Here is a 13,687-nt window from a genome sequence, read left to right on the forward strand (position 1 = left end):
TAGCACTCACAGGTGCACACACAGCAGGCCTGAAGGCAGCAACCATCAGAAGCTGGAACTTAAAACATCCTGAAAGGAGCAGTGTCAACAAATGTAAACACTGAATTTTCAAACAGATGCAGATTTAAGCAGTGGCACCCATTTTCAGAATTGCAGAGCAAGGTAGGTCCATCCAACTGAACTTAGCTCTCTTGGCTGGGCTGCTCTGGTTGGAGAGGTAAGCACCATCCACGTCCTCCATTAAGGAATGAGTAGGTTCCCTTGAAAATGCCCAACAGCCAAGTTCCTTCTGGACACACATTTTCCTCCCCTGCCTGGAGAGGGAGCCTCAGGCAGCCAAGTTCCTAACGTCAGCATCAGAAGTAAAACCCTATGTGGCAGTTAGTCCAAACTAGCCTCTTTAGTCCTCCTAAAATGAGAGGTACGGGTATATGAGCAGACTTGAGAACCAAAAGCAGTGCTTTCTCCCTGCAAGTCACCTGGTGTCATTTATTCTAAGAAATATTATTTCAACCAGGGTAGTTCAGAGCTGGGATGTAATAATGTGAATGACCAAGCTCTACTGTATTTTCAGCTTTTATTAAAAAAAAAAAAAAGACATCACATTTACATTTCAGAATATTTTAAACAAGGCCTTTTTGTTAAAGCTTTAGATATCTAGAAAGTGTCTACATGATTCACACTTGCATGGAGCTTTGCAAATCACACAGTACTCACCAAACAGCTATATTGCACAAAGATCCACACAATACCACACCATTCTTAGCTTAGTCTACATTGTAAAGTGCTGTTTCATAGGAAGAAACTTGTTCTGGAAAAATAAGTATCTGGATAGGCAAGTACTGCTGAACTGTATTTCTGAAAGGTGACAGTTCCGTTGCAGCGGAAAAAATCTGACAGTGTTTTCAGTGCCTCCGACTGTGTTATTTAATAAGCTGGAGTAAGCACCATAGAGTACCATAATGAATGCATCCTAAATATTCAAGTAACACCAAAAGCCAAATCATTTAAACTTGGAATGAGATAAATACAAACAGACATATCAAAAGGTAGATTAGATAAATGTTTAAGGTAGTGTCAGTCTCTGTCCAGTAGAATAAGTAATTGCATAGCAGAGCACATCTCAAATGAATGTAAGGTAAAGCTATAGTAGAAAAAAAAAACCTAAATTTTTAATTTCTCACTTCTATGTTCTCAAATTGGGAAAATTTAATCTTTTTTTTTTTAAATAAATGAGTCTGAGAGACTGTCTTCATTCTAAGATAGAGTGTTCAGTTTATTAATATTTCCATGAAGTAATGAAAGGCCAAAGCCTGGTGATATTGGTCCAGACGCTTATGAAGAATCCAAACGTGGAACTGTGGAGTGCTAACCATGACAAAAACCTCTAACTTAGACCCATTTCTGAAACAGACGAATCAAAAATGATACATTTGTCTGTGGAAGGAGATTTGGTCTAGCAAAAACAAACCAGAAAGTTCAACCCTGTAATCTATAGCTTTAAGCCATCACCAGGTTTGGCAGATGAACAGACAAATGGTGATTATACAATGGGAGAAATCACAGCTACTGAAGAGAGAATCCTGTCTCCTGGGTTTATCTGACTACTGGGCTCACACGCACAAGAACATGAGTCATCTACTCAACAGAGTGTACTAGCATGTAAAAGTTTTCAGTGCTTCACTAGCTAATCATGATTTAGTAAATGACTCAGGGAAAAAAGTGGAAGGAACAATAAATTTTAACAGCAGAAAGAGATTTGCTGCGTCCCACTACAACTTAAGTTGCCCCAAGATCTGGAAAAGCAAGCAAAAAAATGATTATGTTTGCGTTACCTATGAAGCTACTCAGGAACATTCAGCTCTAGCAGTGACTGAAGAGCTGCAGGAGGCCCTCAGGACTAAGTGACTAAGTAAACAAGCAGATGACATTCAACATTAACAAATGCCAAATAACACACAAGGTGGAGAAACCCTGTATGTGCACAACTTGTTTACAACTAACCATCAGGACTGCATGGAGAACACTGCAGAAGAAACTTTGTAATGTCACCTTAACATTTGGGATCAACCAAAAAGGCAAATATGGTTTTAGGACTATGGAAAAAAGGAAAACCCAGAATTTTGTCATCCTTCACAGCAACAGAGTGTCTGTATGGAGGGCTCCTTCAGTCAGCCTCAGAAGGCAAGAGGAGAAAGAAGGGCAGCAGGATGCTCACCAGTACAGAATGGCTTCCATCCAGCAAGAGGAAACATGAAAGGGAGGGCATAATGGGACAGAAAGGCTATGGTAACCATCTATTACAAAAAGAAATGGCCTAAAGAATAATTAGCGAGGGACAATTTGCCATTTCTCCTGCAGGATAAAGTTTCAGAAGATATCCACTGCTTCACACCTGCCGCCTGGGACATCAAAGTGTTTCTCACACAAGCACACAATAAAGGCGTGGAACATACTTCCATACAGCCTTACTGAGGCAGAAATATTTGCAGGTGAGGCCCAGACAAGAAGTTGCCCTTGCTGGGCCTTTCTAGCCCCGAAAGGCCTGTCAAGCACACCTTGGCGCAGATGACATTTCTGCCAATTACCATTTCTGCCAATTTCTTCTGACAGTGGCCACCAGACAGAGGCTTAGGAGAGAGGACACTGTGAGGGATGGACTCCAGGTCAGATCAGTACAACAGTTCAGACAGCAAAGCACACAAAGGTTTTGCATTATGACCTACATTCATTAAAGTGTATTGTGATTTTCAGGTCCCGTTTCATAGCTCTACAGCTGTATACATGTACTTAGTAAGCATACTTCACACACATTCATCAAGATGCAATACTATCCCCAAATTAGAAAGCATATCCCCAAATTAGAAAGCACCAAGTATGTATTAGAAACATCCTTCACTTTAGATCCTTATTTTTCCACAACGCAAGTTAACAGTGCAAGTACCCAAGTGGTTTTTTATGTAGATTTCTATAAACAGATGCAGTCCACCTCCGTGCCCAGTAAGATCATGTAACAGATCCTCCTGGAAGATACACTGAAACATATGGAAGACGGCGAGGTGATTAGAGACAGCCAACATGGGTTCACTAAGGGCAAATTGTGCCTGACTCAGTTAGTGGCCTTCTGTGATGGAGTGACTGCATCAACGGGCAAGGGAAGAGCTACAGATGTCATATACCTGGACTTCTGTAACGCCTTTGATAAGATCCCCCACAACATTCTTACCTCTAAATTTGAGAGAGATGGGTTTGATGGATGGACTGTTCAATGGAAAAGGAACTGGCTGGATGGCCACGTCCAAAGAGTTACAGTCAACAGCTCAATGTCCAAGTGGAAACCAGTAATGAGTGGTGTCCCTCAGGGGTCTGTAGTGACACCAGTATTATTTAGTATCTTCATTAACAACACAGTGGGATTGAGTACACCCTCAGCAAGTTTGCAGATGACACCAAACTGAGCAGTTCACTTGCTAGAGGGAAGGATTGCCATCCAGACGGACCCTGACAGGTTTGAGGAGTGGGCCCATGTGAACCTCATGAGGTTCACTGAGGCCACATGCAAGGTCCTGCACTTGGGTCTGGGCAGTCCCCAGTGTCAGTACAGGCTGGGGGATGGAGAGCAGCCCTGCAGAGAAGGACTTGCGGATCCTGGTGGATGAAAAATTGGACATGAACCAGCAATGTGCTGAGAACCTAAACGTTCAGCTGCAGTTCTGATTTCTCCCTGCTTTATATTGTATTTTTGCAAATGTTATTTCGATCTGAAAGGCCCAGCCTCTGGTGCTCAGGGGTTAACTGGAAAACATTTGACCCTTCAGAGGTATTCAGGCAGATTTCTTAAAAGGAGAACAGCAATCACGTGCTGCCAGCTTTGACTTCATTCAATGGAAAACTGACTATGTAGATTTAAGTTACAGAAAAGGCAGATTTCTACCCCTGAAGAGTAATTTTGGTTGCTAGTCAAACTTCTTCCCTGCTTCCCCCTGGGAAGAAAGTCTGCGGATAACAGCATTGCACAGATCACAAGAAAGGCAGGAGAGTTCCTGGAAGAACATTTCCCACTGGTGTGGGAAGTGTCTGGACTGTTAGTTTAAAAAAAACGTGGCCCGGAGGCTTGTGAGCAACACATAGATAGAATGTAATTAATCAGGACTGAAAAATAAGGTAGAATTCTTCTGCTCTCATTTTCCATCTCAGAACAGCAATGGGAAGAGATTACTGCACTAGATGTCATCGTGGTACTCCCCATACCTTGCTCTGACAGCTTCCTCAAGATGAACCGCTGCGCCACCCATTAAGGCAAATGCTGGGTACATCATGCCAGAGCAGTCCACCTTGGATTCATAAAGGCATTTCATACAACCTGCGTCGTAAAACCCCACCTTGCCTTTGTCACAGTCAAGGCAGATGCCCAAGCACGACGGCAGGGGGAGGATTCTGCTTGCTGGATCCTTGGGGGAAGCAGGTGTCATGGGGATAAAGAACTTCTTCATGCCTAAAGTGACCAGTGTGACAGGCTGTGATGAGTCAAAGAAGGCATCTTCACTCCCACTGTCATGACCACTGTCTTGCTCATATCTAGAACAGAAAAACAACCATTTGCTTTTGTCATGTTCTGAAGTGGGATCAGTGATGTGAACTGGAGAAAACATTTTTGTATGATAGGTAACACCACATTATCAATCAACCACAAAAACTTGGGGGGTAAAAATATAGCTAAGCCAGGAGGGAAGATCAATTTAGTAGGTAGAGAACACTTACTTGGGCCACCTCAAACAATTAATAACAGCTAAACTACTACTACTGAGGACGAGGCCACAGGAGGCTTTACTAAGGAGTAGATGTATCGAAATGTACTCATGCTAGGCAATCATTAATGAACCTACAGGTAAATTAGTTAACTTGAGAAGTAATTTAGCAAGTATGACTAATCATTACAGACAACATATGTTTATTTACGTAATCTTAAACGGCACCAGTAAATATATTTAACATTACTGTTGTCCTATGAGTTTTCCACGACACTGCTGTATTACATTGTCTTTAAAATTCAAAATACAAAAAGTAGTGGTTTAAGGTTTTGGTTGGGGTTTTTTTGTTTGTTTGTTTGTTTTTTAAAAGTGCTCTGCCTGGAGGCTTCCCTGAACCCCTGTTCCCCAGCTGGTTACTGGGGAAAGTTTGTAGCTAGGTTTGTTCAGTTTACGTGCTTTTCCCCCTACTCCTGTCCCCAGATGAAGACAGAGCTGAGAAGCACGCATTCTTCTGTGCGGACAATCCCTAGCTAGGTTTGCGGGTTTGGGGTGTTTGGGGGGAAGTTGGATGTGTGTCAGCTAAAGTTTTCCAGATATTTGTGTGGATAAGGAAAAAGAAATCAGGAAATCAGGATCTAATTTCTCACTTTGCAAAAAGGCTCCATCTGACTTTAAGCACCTCAAGACATTTGCATTTTTACACTTTCACTATGTTATACAGGAGGAAGCCAATACCTTTGTTAGATTCCTGAAAAAGTTAAGAGTTCCCAGGAGATAGCCTCCCAGCCTGCAGTTCTTGCACACATCCAGGCTTACTACAACTGTAATTGAGAGCTGGAGATCTTTTTGCTGGTTTGTCCACTGTACTTTGGCTTGTGCTCAGTAGCACTCCAGTACTGTAAGCAAGCGTATAGCCTGGGATAAGCCAGTGACTTGGAATCCACCATGACGCAAGCTACAGCAAAGTTACACAGATATGCACAGTGAACATTGTACCTCTGAATGGCTGCCAAACCTAGTATGCTAAGGGAATTAAGGCAGAGTCTTACTATTGACAATTAAGCATTGCTTCAATCTTGCAACTGATGGCTTTTTTTTTACGTTCTTGCTTTACATCCCTATAGATGTATCTTGACATCTACAGGAACCTGATTTCTTTCCCAAAAAGAAAGAAAATAGGACTCTGGATAATTAGAATTTCTTTCTACTAGTAGTAGGGGATGAACAGGACAACCTGCTTACACCATATCCTTCAAGCCACTTTCCACTGGTTAGGTTCTCCTTGTGTACTAACTGAGACCAGACTCACCCTTAATTTATTTTTTAAAAAGCCATCTCCTTATATAAAACATGTATTAAGCAAGAGTCTGGAATTTACCTTGGGCTGGTCACATCATGGGTATTATGGAACAATTTCTGTATCTTGCTGCTAGAAAGAACTCCCACTTTCACCAGGTAGGAATAGGCTTCCACATGAAAAGCCCAGAAGTGCTTCCCTTTGGCAATCCCAGTGTCACCAATGATGTAATCCAGGGTTGTGTAGCATCCGACCTGCATGTGCTCAGATCCCAGCAGTAGAGGAAATCCAGCCCTGCTTTCCACAGAGGTTCTTCCTGGGTTCAGCAGGAGATGTTCGCTGTTGTACCCACATTTGTCATCAAAAAGAAAACTGAAAACTGAAAAACAGTATCCCCCAAAATTTCCTCTTAGTTAAGTATTTGACCTTCTGTGCTTATAAACTACATTTTAAGTCACACGGGTGTCAGAATTTCTCACTTTTAAAGGCTACCAGGAATGTCATGCAAGTCTCAGTATGCTACCCATTTAACCTGTTTGTTAACAGTGTTTCTTAACATTTATGCAACCGGTAACAGTATAGTAGAAGTCCAGGAGCTACTGGAAACCACCTACAGCTCTTAATACCGACAGACATGGATTCAGCACCTGGTGGACATAAGAAAATCCAATACCTGGAGCTGGAGGCGTATGCAAAATAACTTCTTGGCTCCAAGGGCTACAGATGGACCCTTTATATCCTCGAACTCTAAAGGCATAGCTGCTGTTGTCATCAAGATCAGATATTACTTTGCTCTTGCTGCAAACTTTGATCTCCTGCCACGTCGCACTCTCCTCTTCTCTATTAAGCTTATGATACTCAAGAACATAGGTATCAGCTGAGTCTGTCTTCCCAGGGCATTCCCAACTGATCAGAGCTTTGTTGTAGACTCTGCTCTGCTCTTCATTGATTTCTGGTGTTTCTAGACCTGGAATGCCAGAGATTCAGGAGGAAAAATCTCAGATTCAGATATACATTGTTTCAGAGTTAACAATACAAGCCCTTTCTTGAGCGGCTATAGCACTGTGTGTGTGCGAGTGAAATCTGACCTGCCTAGTTGAAGAGTGCATACGAGGATTGTTCTGTTCATGCACTTAAATAAATCCCCTATTTTCTGTTTTTACTTTGAAATTCGTATTACTTATTTCTGCTGGCAGCTAAAAAAACCATATAAAAAACTATTCTTTTCGGTCATACAACAAAAAGCTTCTAGGAAGACCTAGTATTATTTAATTACGATATTTTGAAAGCCAGTGTAAACTGGTACTGAATGCAATGGCATCTTAGCTTCTTTATCAAAGCTGAAGTTAGCCTTGGTGCCAGGCAATGCCTCACGGATCACGGAGACAGAAGGGACAACACAAGTCACAACACTGAGTTCTGCAACTACAGCCCTGCATAAGTTTTGCCTCTTTCCAGAGAAGCCCTTAAAGCCATAACTCGAGAAAGACCTGATGCTCTTGCTATTTACCATTGGAATGGAAGGCCAAGTCACCAAGGATGTCTTCTTGCTTGGCTATGTCCACCACAAAGTCTTCAAAAGTAGTTTCAGCTGCTGGCCTGAAGTTCTTCAGAGATTCAGTAGCTTTTTGGATTCTGAACGCACAGAAGCAGAAGTATGGCAGAAGAGAGAAAAGGGAACTCACATGTCTGCATTCCTTAAGGTAAAAATGCTAGGTTTTGCTTTAAAAAAAGTTCTGTTTTCATGTACTCACTGACGCCTCCCAGAAATGCAAAATTTAAAGGTTTTTTGTAGATCAGTGTAAATATAAGGAACAAGTAATTGTTCAGCTGGCAAAGCATTGTAACGATTTGGGGCATTATGTTCAAAGAACAAAACAGGTGTGAAGCACTAACAGAGAACAGCCATTAAGATGAAAGAGTTTAAAGCCAGAAGAGACCTGTTAGATTAACTTGCAAATACCCGATACAATCTCTGAGCAAAGGAATGTGTCAGTGAGCTGAATGGGCTACCCTTCCACTGCAGTCCTACTGAACAAGGCTAGGCGTTGTCGCAGGACAGAGCCCCTCCTGTGTGCTGTTCCTTAACGCACACTGTCAGGTAGTAATTTCTACTGCGTGGTACCAGGACCATCTCCTGAGCATCTGCAATACAAGGTACTGCATTCAATACTTTGCTAGCAGGTGTCAAAAGAGTATGATTGACCAGACATCCTGGAACAGTGCCTGTACCTCAAACAGAAGATAATTAAGATACCTGACATGAAGTTGTTTTGCTGTTTGAACAAAAAAAGATGGATCAGTTTCTTTAAGCACTTCTTGAGCATATCCTACAAGGCCATTATTTTCCAGGAGCCCTTGATATTCTTCTGCTTGCGTCTGCAATTTTTCCAGCCTTAAATTCTTAGAGGCTTCAATTGCCTTAAGAGCTGCAGATTTCTTCTCTTCCAGGACATGAGATAATTTCTCAAAACTCTGAGATGCTTCTTCTTTAGCTCTTTCACTGTTGCACTAGGAGGGAACAAAAGACATTTTAGACAGAGTCCCCAGCACTGTGACTGTGTACAGAAACACACTTAAGGCTGCTCAAGGTATCATAGCAATCTAGTCATCCATTTGACAGACAAGATTAATGAGCTTTGTTATGCTCTTCAGCACTGAAAATGGAATCAGCACTGCACCCAAGCTAGTGAGCATTTACTATCTTAACACAGAGAACGAAGAGCAGGAAAGTATTCCTCTGATTATATCTTGAATTATGCACAGCATTTGTCTGAACAGCTCATCGAAAAGCACTGTAAAAGCAGGTCAGTCTCTGAAATCTTCATGCCCAAGAGCTAGGTGCTCTTCCACCTTCCCCAATCACCCTCAACTGGGTGTCCAGCCCAGTTTCTCACATATGCCCTCAGAACTGTAGTGCCACCTCTGCCCAGTGCCCTGGATAAAAGGAACTACAAAGTACGAAGACAATCTCTATCAAGATAAAGGCAAGTGCCAGAACTCCTGCAATTTCTGCCACTGTGTTTTTCAGCTTGTATGTGAGCTCCCAGCTCTGGCTCCTCTGCAGGGAGATTTTGCCCTTAATTCTGACTTTACTGCAACATCCTCAAGGCAAACAGACGGTGTAAATTGTGCAGCACCATGAATACACAAGAGCTGTAAGTCTAACCCACCTCTCTTTGGTTAAGGTATCAAATAAGCTTTATTTCAGTTAAACTTAGAGCAGCACCCAAAACTTAACTTCCCTCTGTATGTTGCCCAAATTCCCCATGCTGTCAGGACTAGGTCTTACCTAGTGTGTGATTCAGGATGAGCACAAACTGTTCAGAAATTGTTTTACTGGCTAACTGAAAAAACCCAAAGGATTTGAAACACTTCACTAAAAACAGTTCAAGTCCCCACTGTGTCCCTGCAAGGGCCATCCCCAGACAACCCACAAGCCACTCTTACCTCTGTTTCTTTCAGCAGCAGATCCAGCTGTGTGATGTGAGCTTTCACCTGGCTCTCCTTACTGATGAGGTACTCAATATCTTTTGAAAGCTTCTCCTGTTAAAAAAAACCAGCAAACTGGCAGAATAAGGGTATCCCACCCAAACTGACCACCAGCACAGGCAGAACATCCCACTCATGCTCGGTTTATCTAGTTAAAAGGACAGCAGCCTGCCACCAGTCACGAGCAGCAACCCTGCAGAGAATTGCTCGGTGACCTCTGATGACTGCACAGGGATATCAGGCCACTGCTGTGAGCAGGACTGGGGGCACAGTCTCTAGGGACAAGAGGTAACAGCCTCAGCTGGCTCATTCTTCCCCAGCCACAGGAGTCACCCTCTCTTAGGCTAAGAACATGAGGCTTCAGGACACTACTAAAATTTACAGAAAAGCCTTGTTAGTTATTAACTCATTTGTAATAAGATTTGCTAGAAAAATTAGTGTTTCAAAGCATGAACTTGGGAGTGTCTCTGCACTTCCTTAGTTGCAAGAGTTAACAGTTGTACAGGAAAAGCCTTGCAAACAGTCAAGGAGGCCAAAGAGCACAAGGCTGGCTGGTCTGGTCTTTCTTTTTTTTTTTTTTTTTCCCTGTGAGCAAGAGAGGAAGAAAAGGAAGAAGCGGAGGTAGCAGCAAATCATTCTTTAATAACGAAGCAATGTTTGCAAGTCTTCCCTGTTGTACTGTGCTTAGGGAATTAACAGCTATGCAACTTCAGAATTATACAAGGTCCCAACAGATACTTCAGATGAAAATTTTTCAGGAGGGCTTCTAAAGTATCAGCTAACCCAAGCCACAAGGACATTTATCTTAAAAAAGCTAGACTGTAAAGTATTAACTGCTTAAACCTTCTACATCGCTCAGTACTGCCGTACAGTCGGCTAAAATAAGGTGAAAGCACTTTTAAGGGGTTATGTTTCAAGCCTCATAGAAAATATAGTTTAGTTTCTCAGAGGTGCACTATGTCACACTAATATATACATTAACAGATGTTGCCCAACAGCATGCCTCATGACTAGTTCAGTGTCCTCTAAACACATGTCCTGGCTTCCTGCCAGGAGTTTGCCCTTACACCAGAAGCTCAGTACTCTTCCCCTTCTTAAGGCCAGGTCCAACAGTATTTACTTTTACCTTAAGGGTTTTGTAGGCAGTGCTCATGGTTGTTACTCTATGGTTTGCATGACATCCACCCAGTTTACAAAGATGACAAACAGGCCTTCTGCAGAGTTCACAGTACATGTTTACCCTCTCCATTTCATGTTCTGGACACATCAAAATCTGAAAAAAAAGAGCAGAGCAAATGCAGGTGTACTTCCAAAAACTGAGGTGCTCAACAAGCCATCAAACCGCTCAATCATCCCACAGCAGCGTCTGATTTCATTAGTGAATTTTTTATATTCAGTTTATCTTCCACCTTTTATATGTGGCCATGCCAGTGAAAGCCAGCAGATGAACACACTGTTCCACAAGGTTTACAGTCAGTAAACCTGTGGCAATGTCTGTGTACACATCATGTAGCCTCTATATTGCAATCAACCCTGCTACTAATCCCTGAAGTTGTTTGCATGCCTCAAACTCCCTACACTCGTGTTCAGACCTGTAAATGCAACATACAACACACCCACCCTGTCAAATTTAACTGTGTCCATGCCAGCATCTCTTGAAACAGCTATGAAGTGTTTCTTAAAGCAAGAGTTGCCATGATATGGTAATGATTTAAGTTTAAGCTAGACTCTGATCAGCCACATAGCTATTGCTCTTGGAGCAACAAACGAAATGCAGCCACCACCACCAGTCACAGTCATTTTAAAGACAAAAGGCTCCAGTGTTTCAATTTTTCTGTCTGACTCCAATTACGAGTTGTTCATGCTGAACGCTAATTCCAGTATCAGCTTAAACAGCATTGCAAAACATACACACACACAGGGCTGTGCAGGCAGACATCTCCAAACACTGCAGTCATGCTCTTAGTCTGTAGAAGGAATTTTTCCACAGCAGTGCCTAGTCACACCTAACAGAAACCTTGTATAAGCCAGAATTGCAGCCTGCAAGCTGGAGACAGAAGAGGTTAGCAGATTACCTTGTCTAGTTCTCTCAAAATTCAAGAACAATCAGCCCAGTATGTGCTTTTCCCATCCCCACCACACACGTTACAAAGTGCTTTCCAGTCTGGTTGTAAATTAAAGTGATGACTGGGAACATTGTTCAGGTGACCAGCAAATACTCCATGCATTCAGCTCAGGTCTTAACAATGCAGTGCCATGAAAAAAATGCACTTTTCTTTCTTTATATTAAGCTCAAACACTCCTCAAAAAAGTCTCTATAAGAGCACAGTAAAGTTCAGTTTAACCACTTCTCCCCCTTTTGCTCTGCTTCAATAGAATTCAACTCCTGACTTTTAAACCCAAATTCAGTGTGCATGTAGTATAACAACATGGTACCTTTATGACTACATAAGGATCACAAGATGCCTTTGGTGTTTTTAAGTAGCAACATTGCAGCAGTGAGGGTTTAGATACCATAGAAGCAAAGTTTTTAAGGAGCTGTACAACATTTTAGATCAAGAGCTGGAAGACAGCATGCAAACTTTTACCTTACCCATTTATCCAGTGAAGGGACATTTCACAAAGATAGCTGTGTGCTAGTACATTTTAAAGCACACCAAGCACGTGCTTGTTCTTAGCTACAATGAATGTGTTAGACTCAAGAAAAACGGCACCAAGTGGACTTCTAGAAGTTTACTATCTGCCAGCTCGCTTTCGAGGCTCTAATTTCTCCAGCCTCAGAAAGAAGGTACACCACCAGTCAAGAGTTTCTTACGCATTGCCCATTAAATCAGATCTACTTAATTTAATCAAAATTAATCAGGACTCTTTGAACACCAGCATTTCCAATATTTGTGGGACCTCCAGCAAGGTCACTGGCCACAGACACTGCCATGTTCTGCACTACACTTAGCAGGAGAAACAAAGCTAACGGAACTTGCAATCACTCTGTTTTGTCTAAGTGCAGCAGCAGCAGCAGCAGTATGTAAAGTAGAAAACTTGCCATTACATTTTTCTCTTCTGCTATAGCTAAAAAAATAACAGGGTGTAATAACAACAGAGACCGGAACTCCACCTTTTGCTATTGCTAGATGGAAGGAAGAAGAGAAAGAAGATGCTTTGTGACGGATCAAGTTCAGACACAAAACATCCAAAGGCAACCTGCCTTAAGGGGGCAGGGGGGAGGCCAGTTGTTTTGGGTTTTTTAAGTTTCCGCACACAGGCATTCTCCTTAACCCGACTTTCAGAGAAAAGCACTGCCATTCTAGATGTTCAAGATCATTAAGTGTTCCAAAAAAAGAAAAAATAAAGACCCAAATCACAAATAACACAATCCATTCCCCAAAGTAAAAAAAAATCCTTATTTTTAGAGTCCCCTTCAAATATGTTCTCAATGTCCTCTTGAACAACAACCACTTCATCATCAACAAGAACAAAAGCTTATGGTTCGCTCAATAAATAACAGCAATAATCAGTAAAGCGATAACGGTCCTAAAAAGCGACTACCATTGCACAGGTATTTCTGAAGCTCTATGTGAATGGCACAACCCAAATTCTCTAAGATACGGTATCCTTACCTTGGGTCTGAAGTTGGTGGTTGGTCCTACATATTCATGCTGGGCTTTCACAGTTCCCCAAGGATGGTGTATTTTGAAACATTCATTGCAATAGCTTGCACTGCAGTCCATGCAGCTCTTTGTGGACTCTTGAGGTGGAGGTTTGCAGAAATCGCACATAATAGCAATGGCTGCCCTGGCTGCCTGTCTGTACCTTTCCACAATGGTTTCCAGAGTAAAATTGCGAAATAAGCCATTGATGCCACGTTCTCCAAGATCAATATCCCGCTGGCAACCCGGACAAGGAAATAGACTCGATCGAGGAGTCAGTGAATTGCGTTTTCTGCCTGTGTAGACACCAAATCCTGATTTCGGAGGAGCATAAACAGAAGAGGTTTAGATTTTAAAGGGAGAAGCACAGGAATTTATGAACCAATTCCAAACTATTGTAGCACATCGTCCAAACCAGTACAATACCAATTCATATGCAGTCTGCCAAGCCAAAGAGAATACATTTGCCACGACAAGGTAGTGTAACGTCTGAGTCCAGG

General features: G+C 42.2%; 1 protein-coding gene across 7 annotated transcripts in view; it reads right to left on the reverse strand.

The window, feature by feature from the left end:
• Window positions 1-563: 563 nt before the first annotated feature.
• Window positions 564-13,687, reverse strand: part of LOC128136953 (E3 ubiquitin-protein ligase TRIM36-like) — a 30,473-nt gene continuing 17,349 nt past the window's right edge. For 4 of the 7 annotated variants that reach the window (XM_052777399.1, XM_052777397.1, XM_052777403.1 and 1 more), the window contains 8 exons: window positions 13,158-13,501; window positions 10,667-10,813; window positions 9,499-9,594; window positions 8,306-8,559; window positions 7,559-7,683; window positions 6,722-7,015; window positions 6,130-6,427; window positions 564-4,578 (listed from right to left, as the gene is read on the reverse strand). In XM_052777399.1, the coding sequence (XP_052633359.1) occupies window positions 4,224-4,578; window positions 6,130-6,427; window positions 6,722-7,015; window positions 7,559-7,683; window positions 8,306-8,559; window positions 9,499-9,594; window positions 10,667-10,813; window positions 13,158-13,501 (1,913 nt within the window). In that variant the 3' untranslated portion in view covers window positions 564-4,223. The remainder of the gene's footprint in view (window positions 4,579-6,129; window positions 6,428-6,721; window positions 7,016-7,558; window positions 7,684-8,305; window positions 8,560-9,498; window positions 9,595-10,666; window positions 10,814-13,157; window positions 13,502-13,687) is intronic. The other 3 variants (XM_052777401.1, XM_052777398.1, XM_052777402.1) reach the window with 1 other exon arrangement.

The sequence above is a fragment of the Harpia harpyja genome, chromosome Z (assembly GCF_026419915.1).
Source record: "Harpia harpyja isolate bHarHar1 chromosome Z, bHarHar1 primary haplotype, whole genome shotgun sequence".
Lineage (NCBI taxonomy): Eukaryota > Metazoa > Chordata > Aves > Accipitriformes > Accipitridae > Harpia > Harpia harpyja.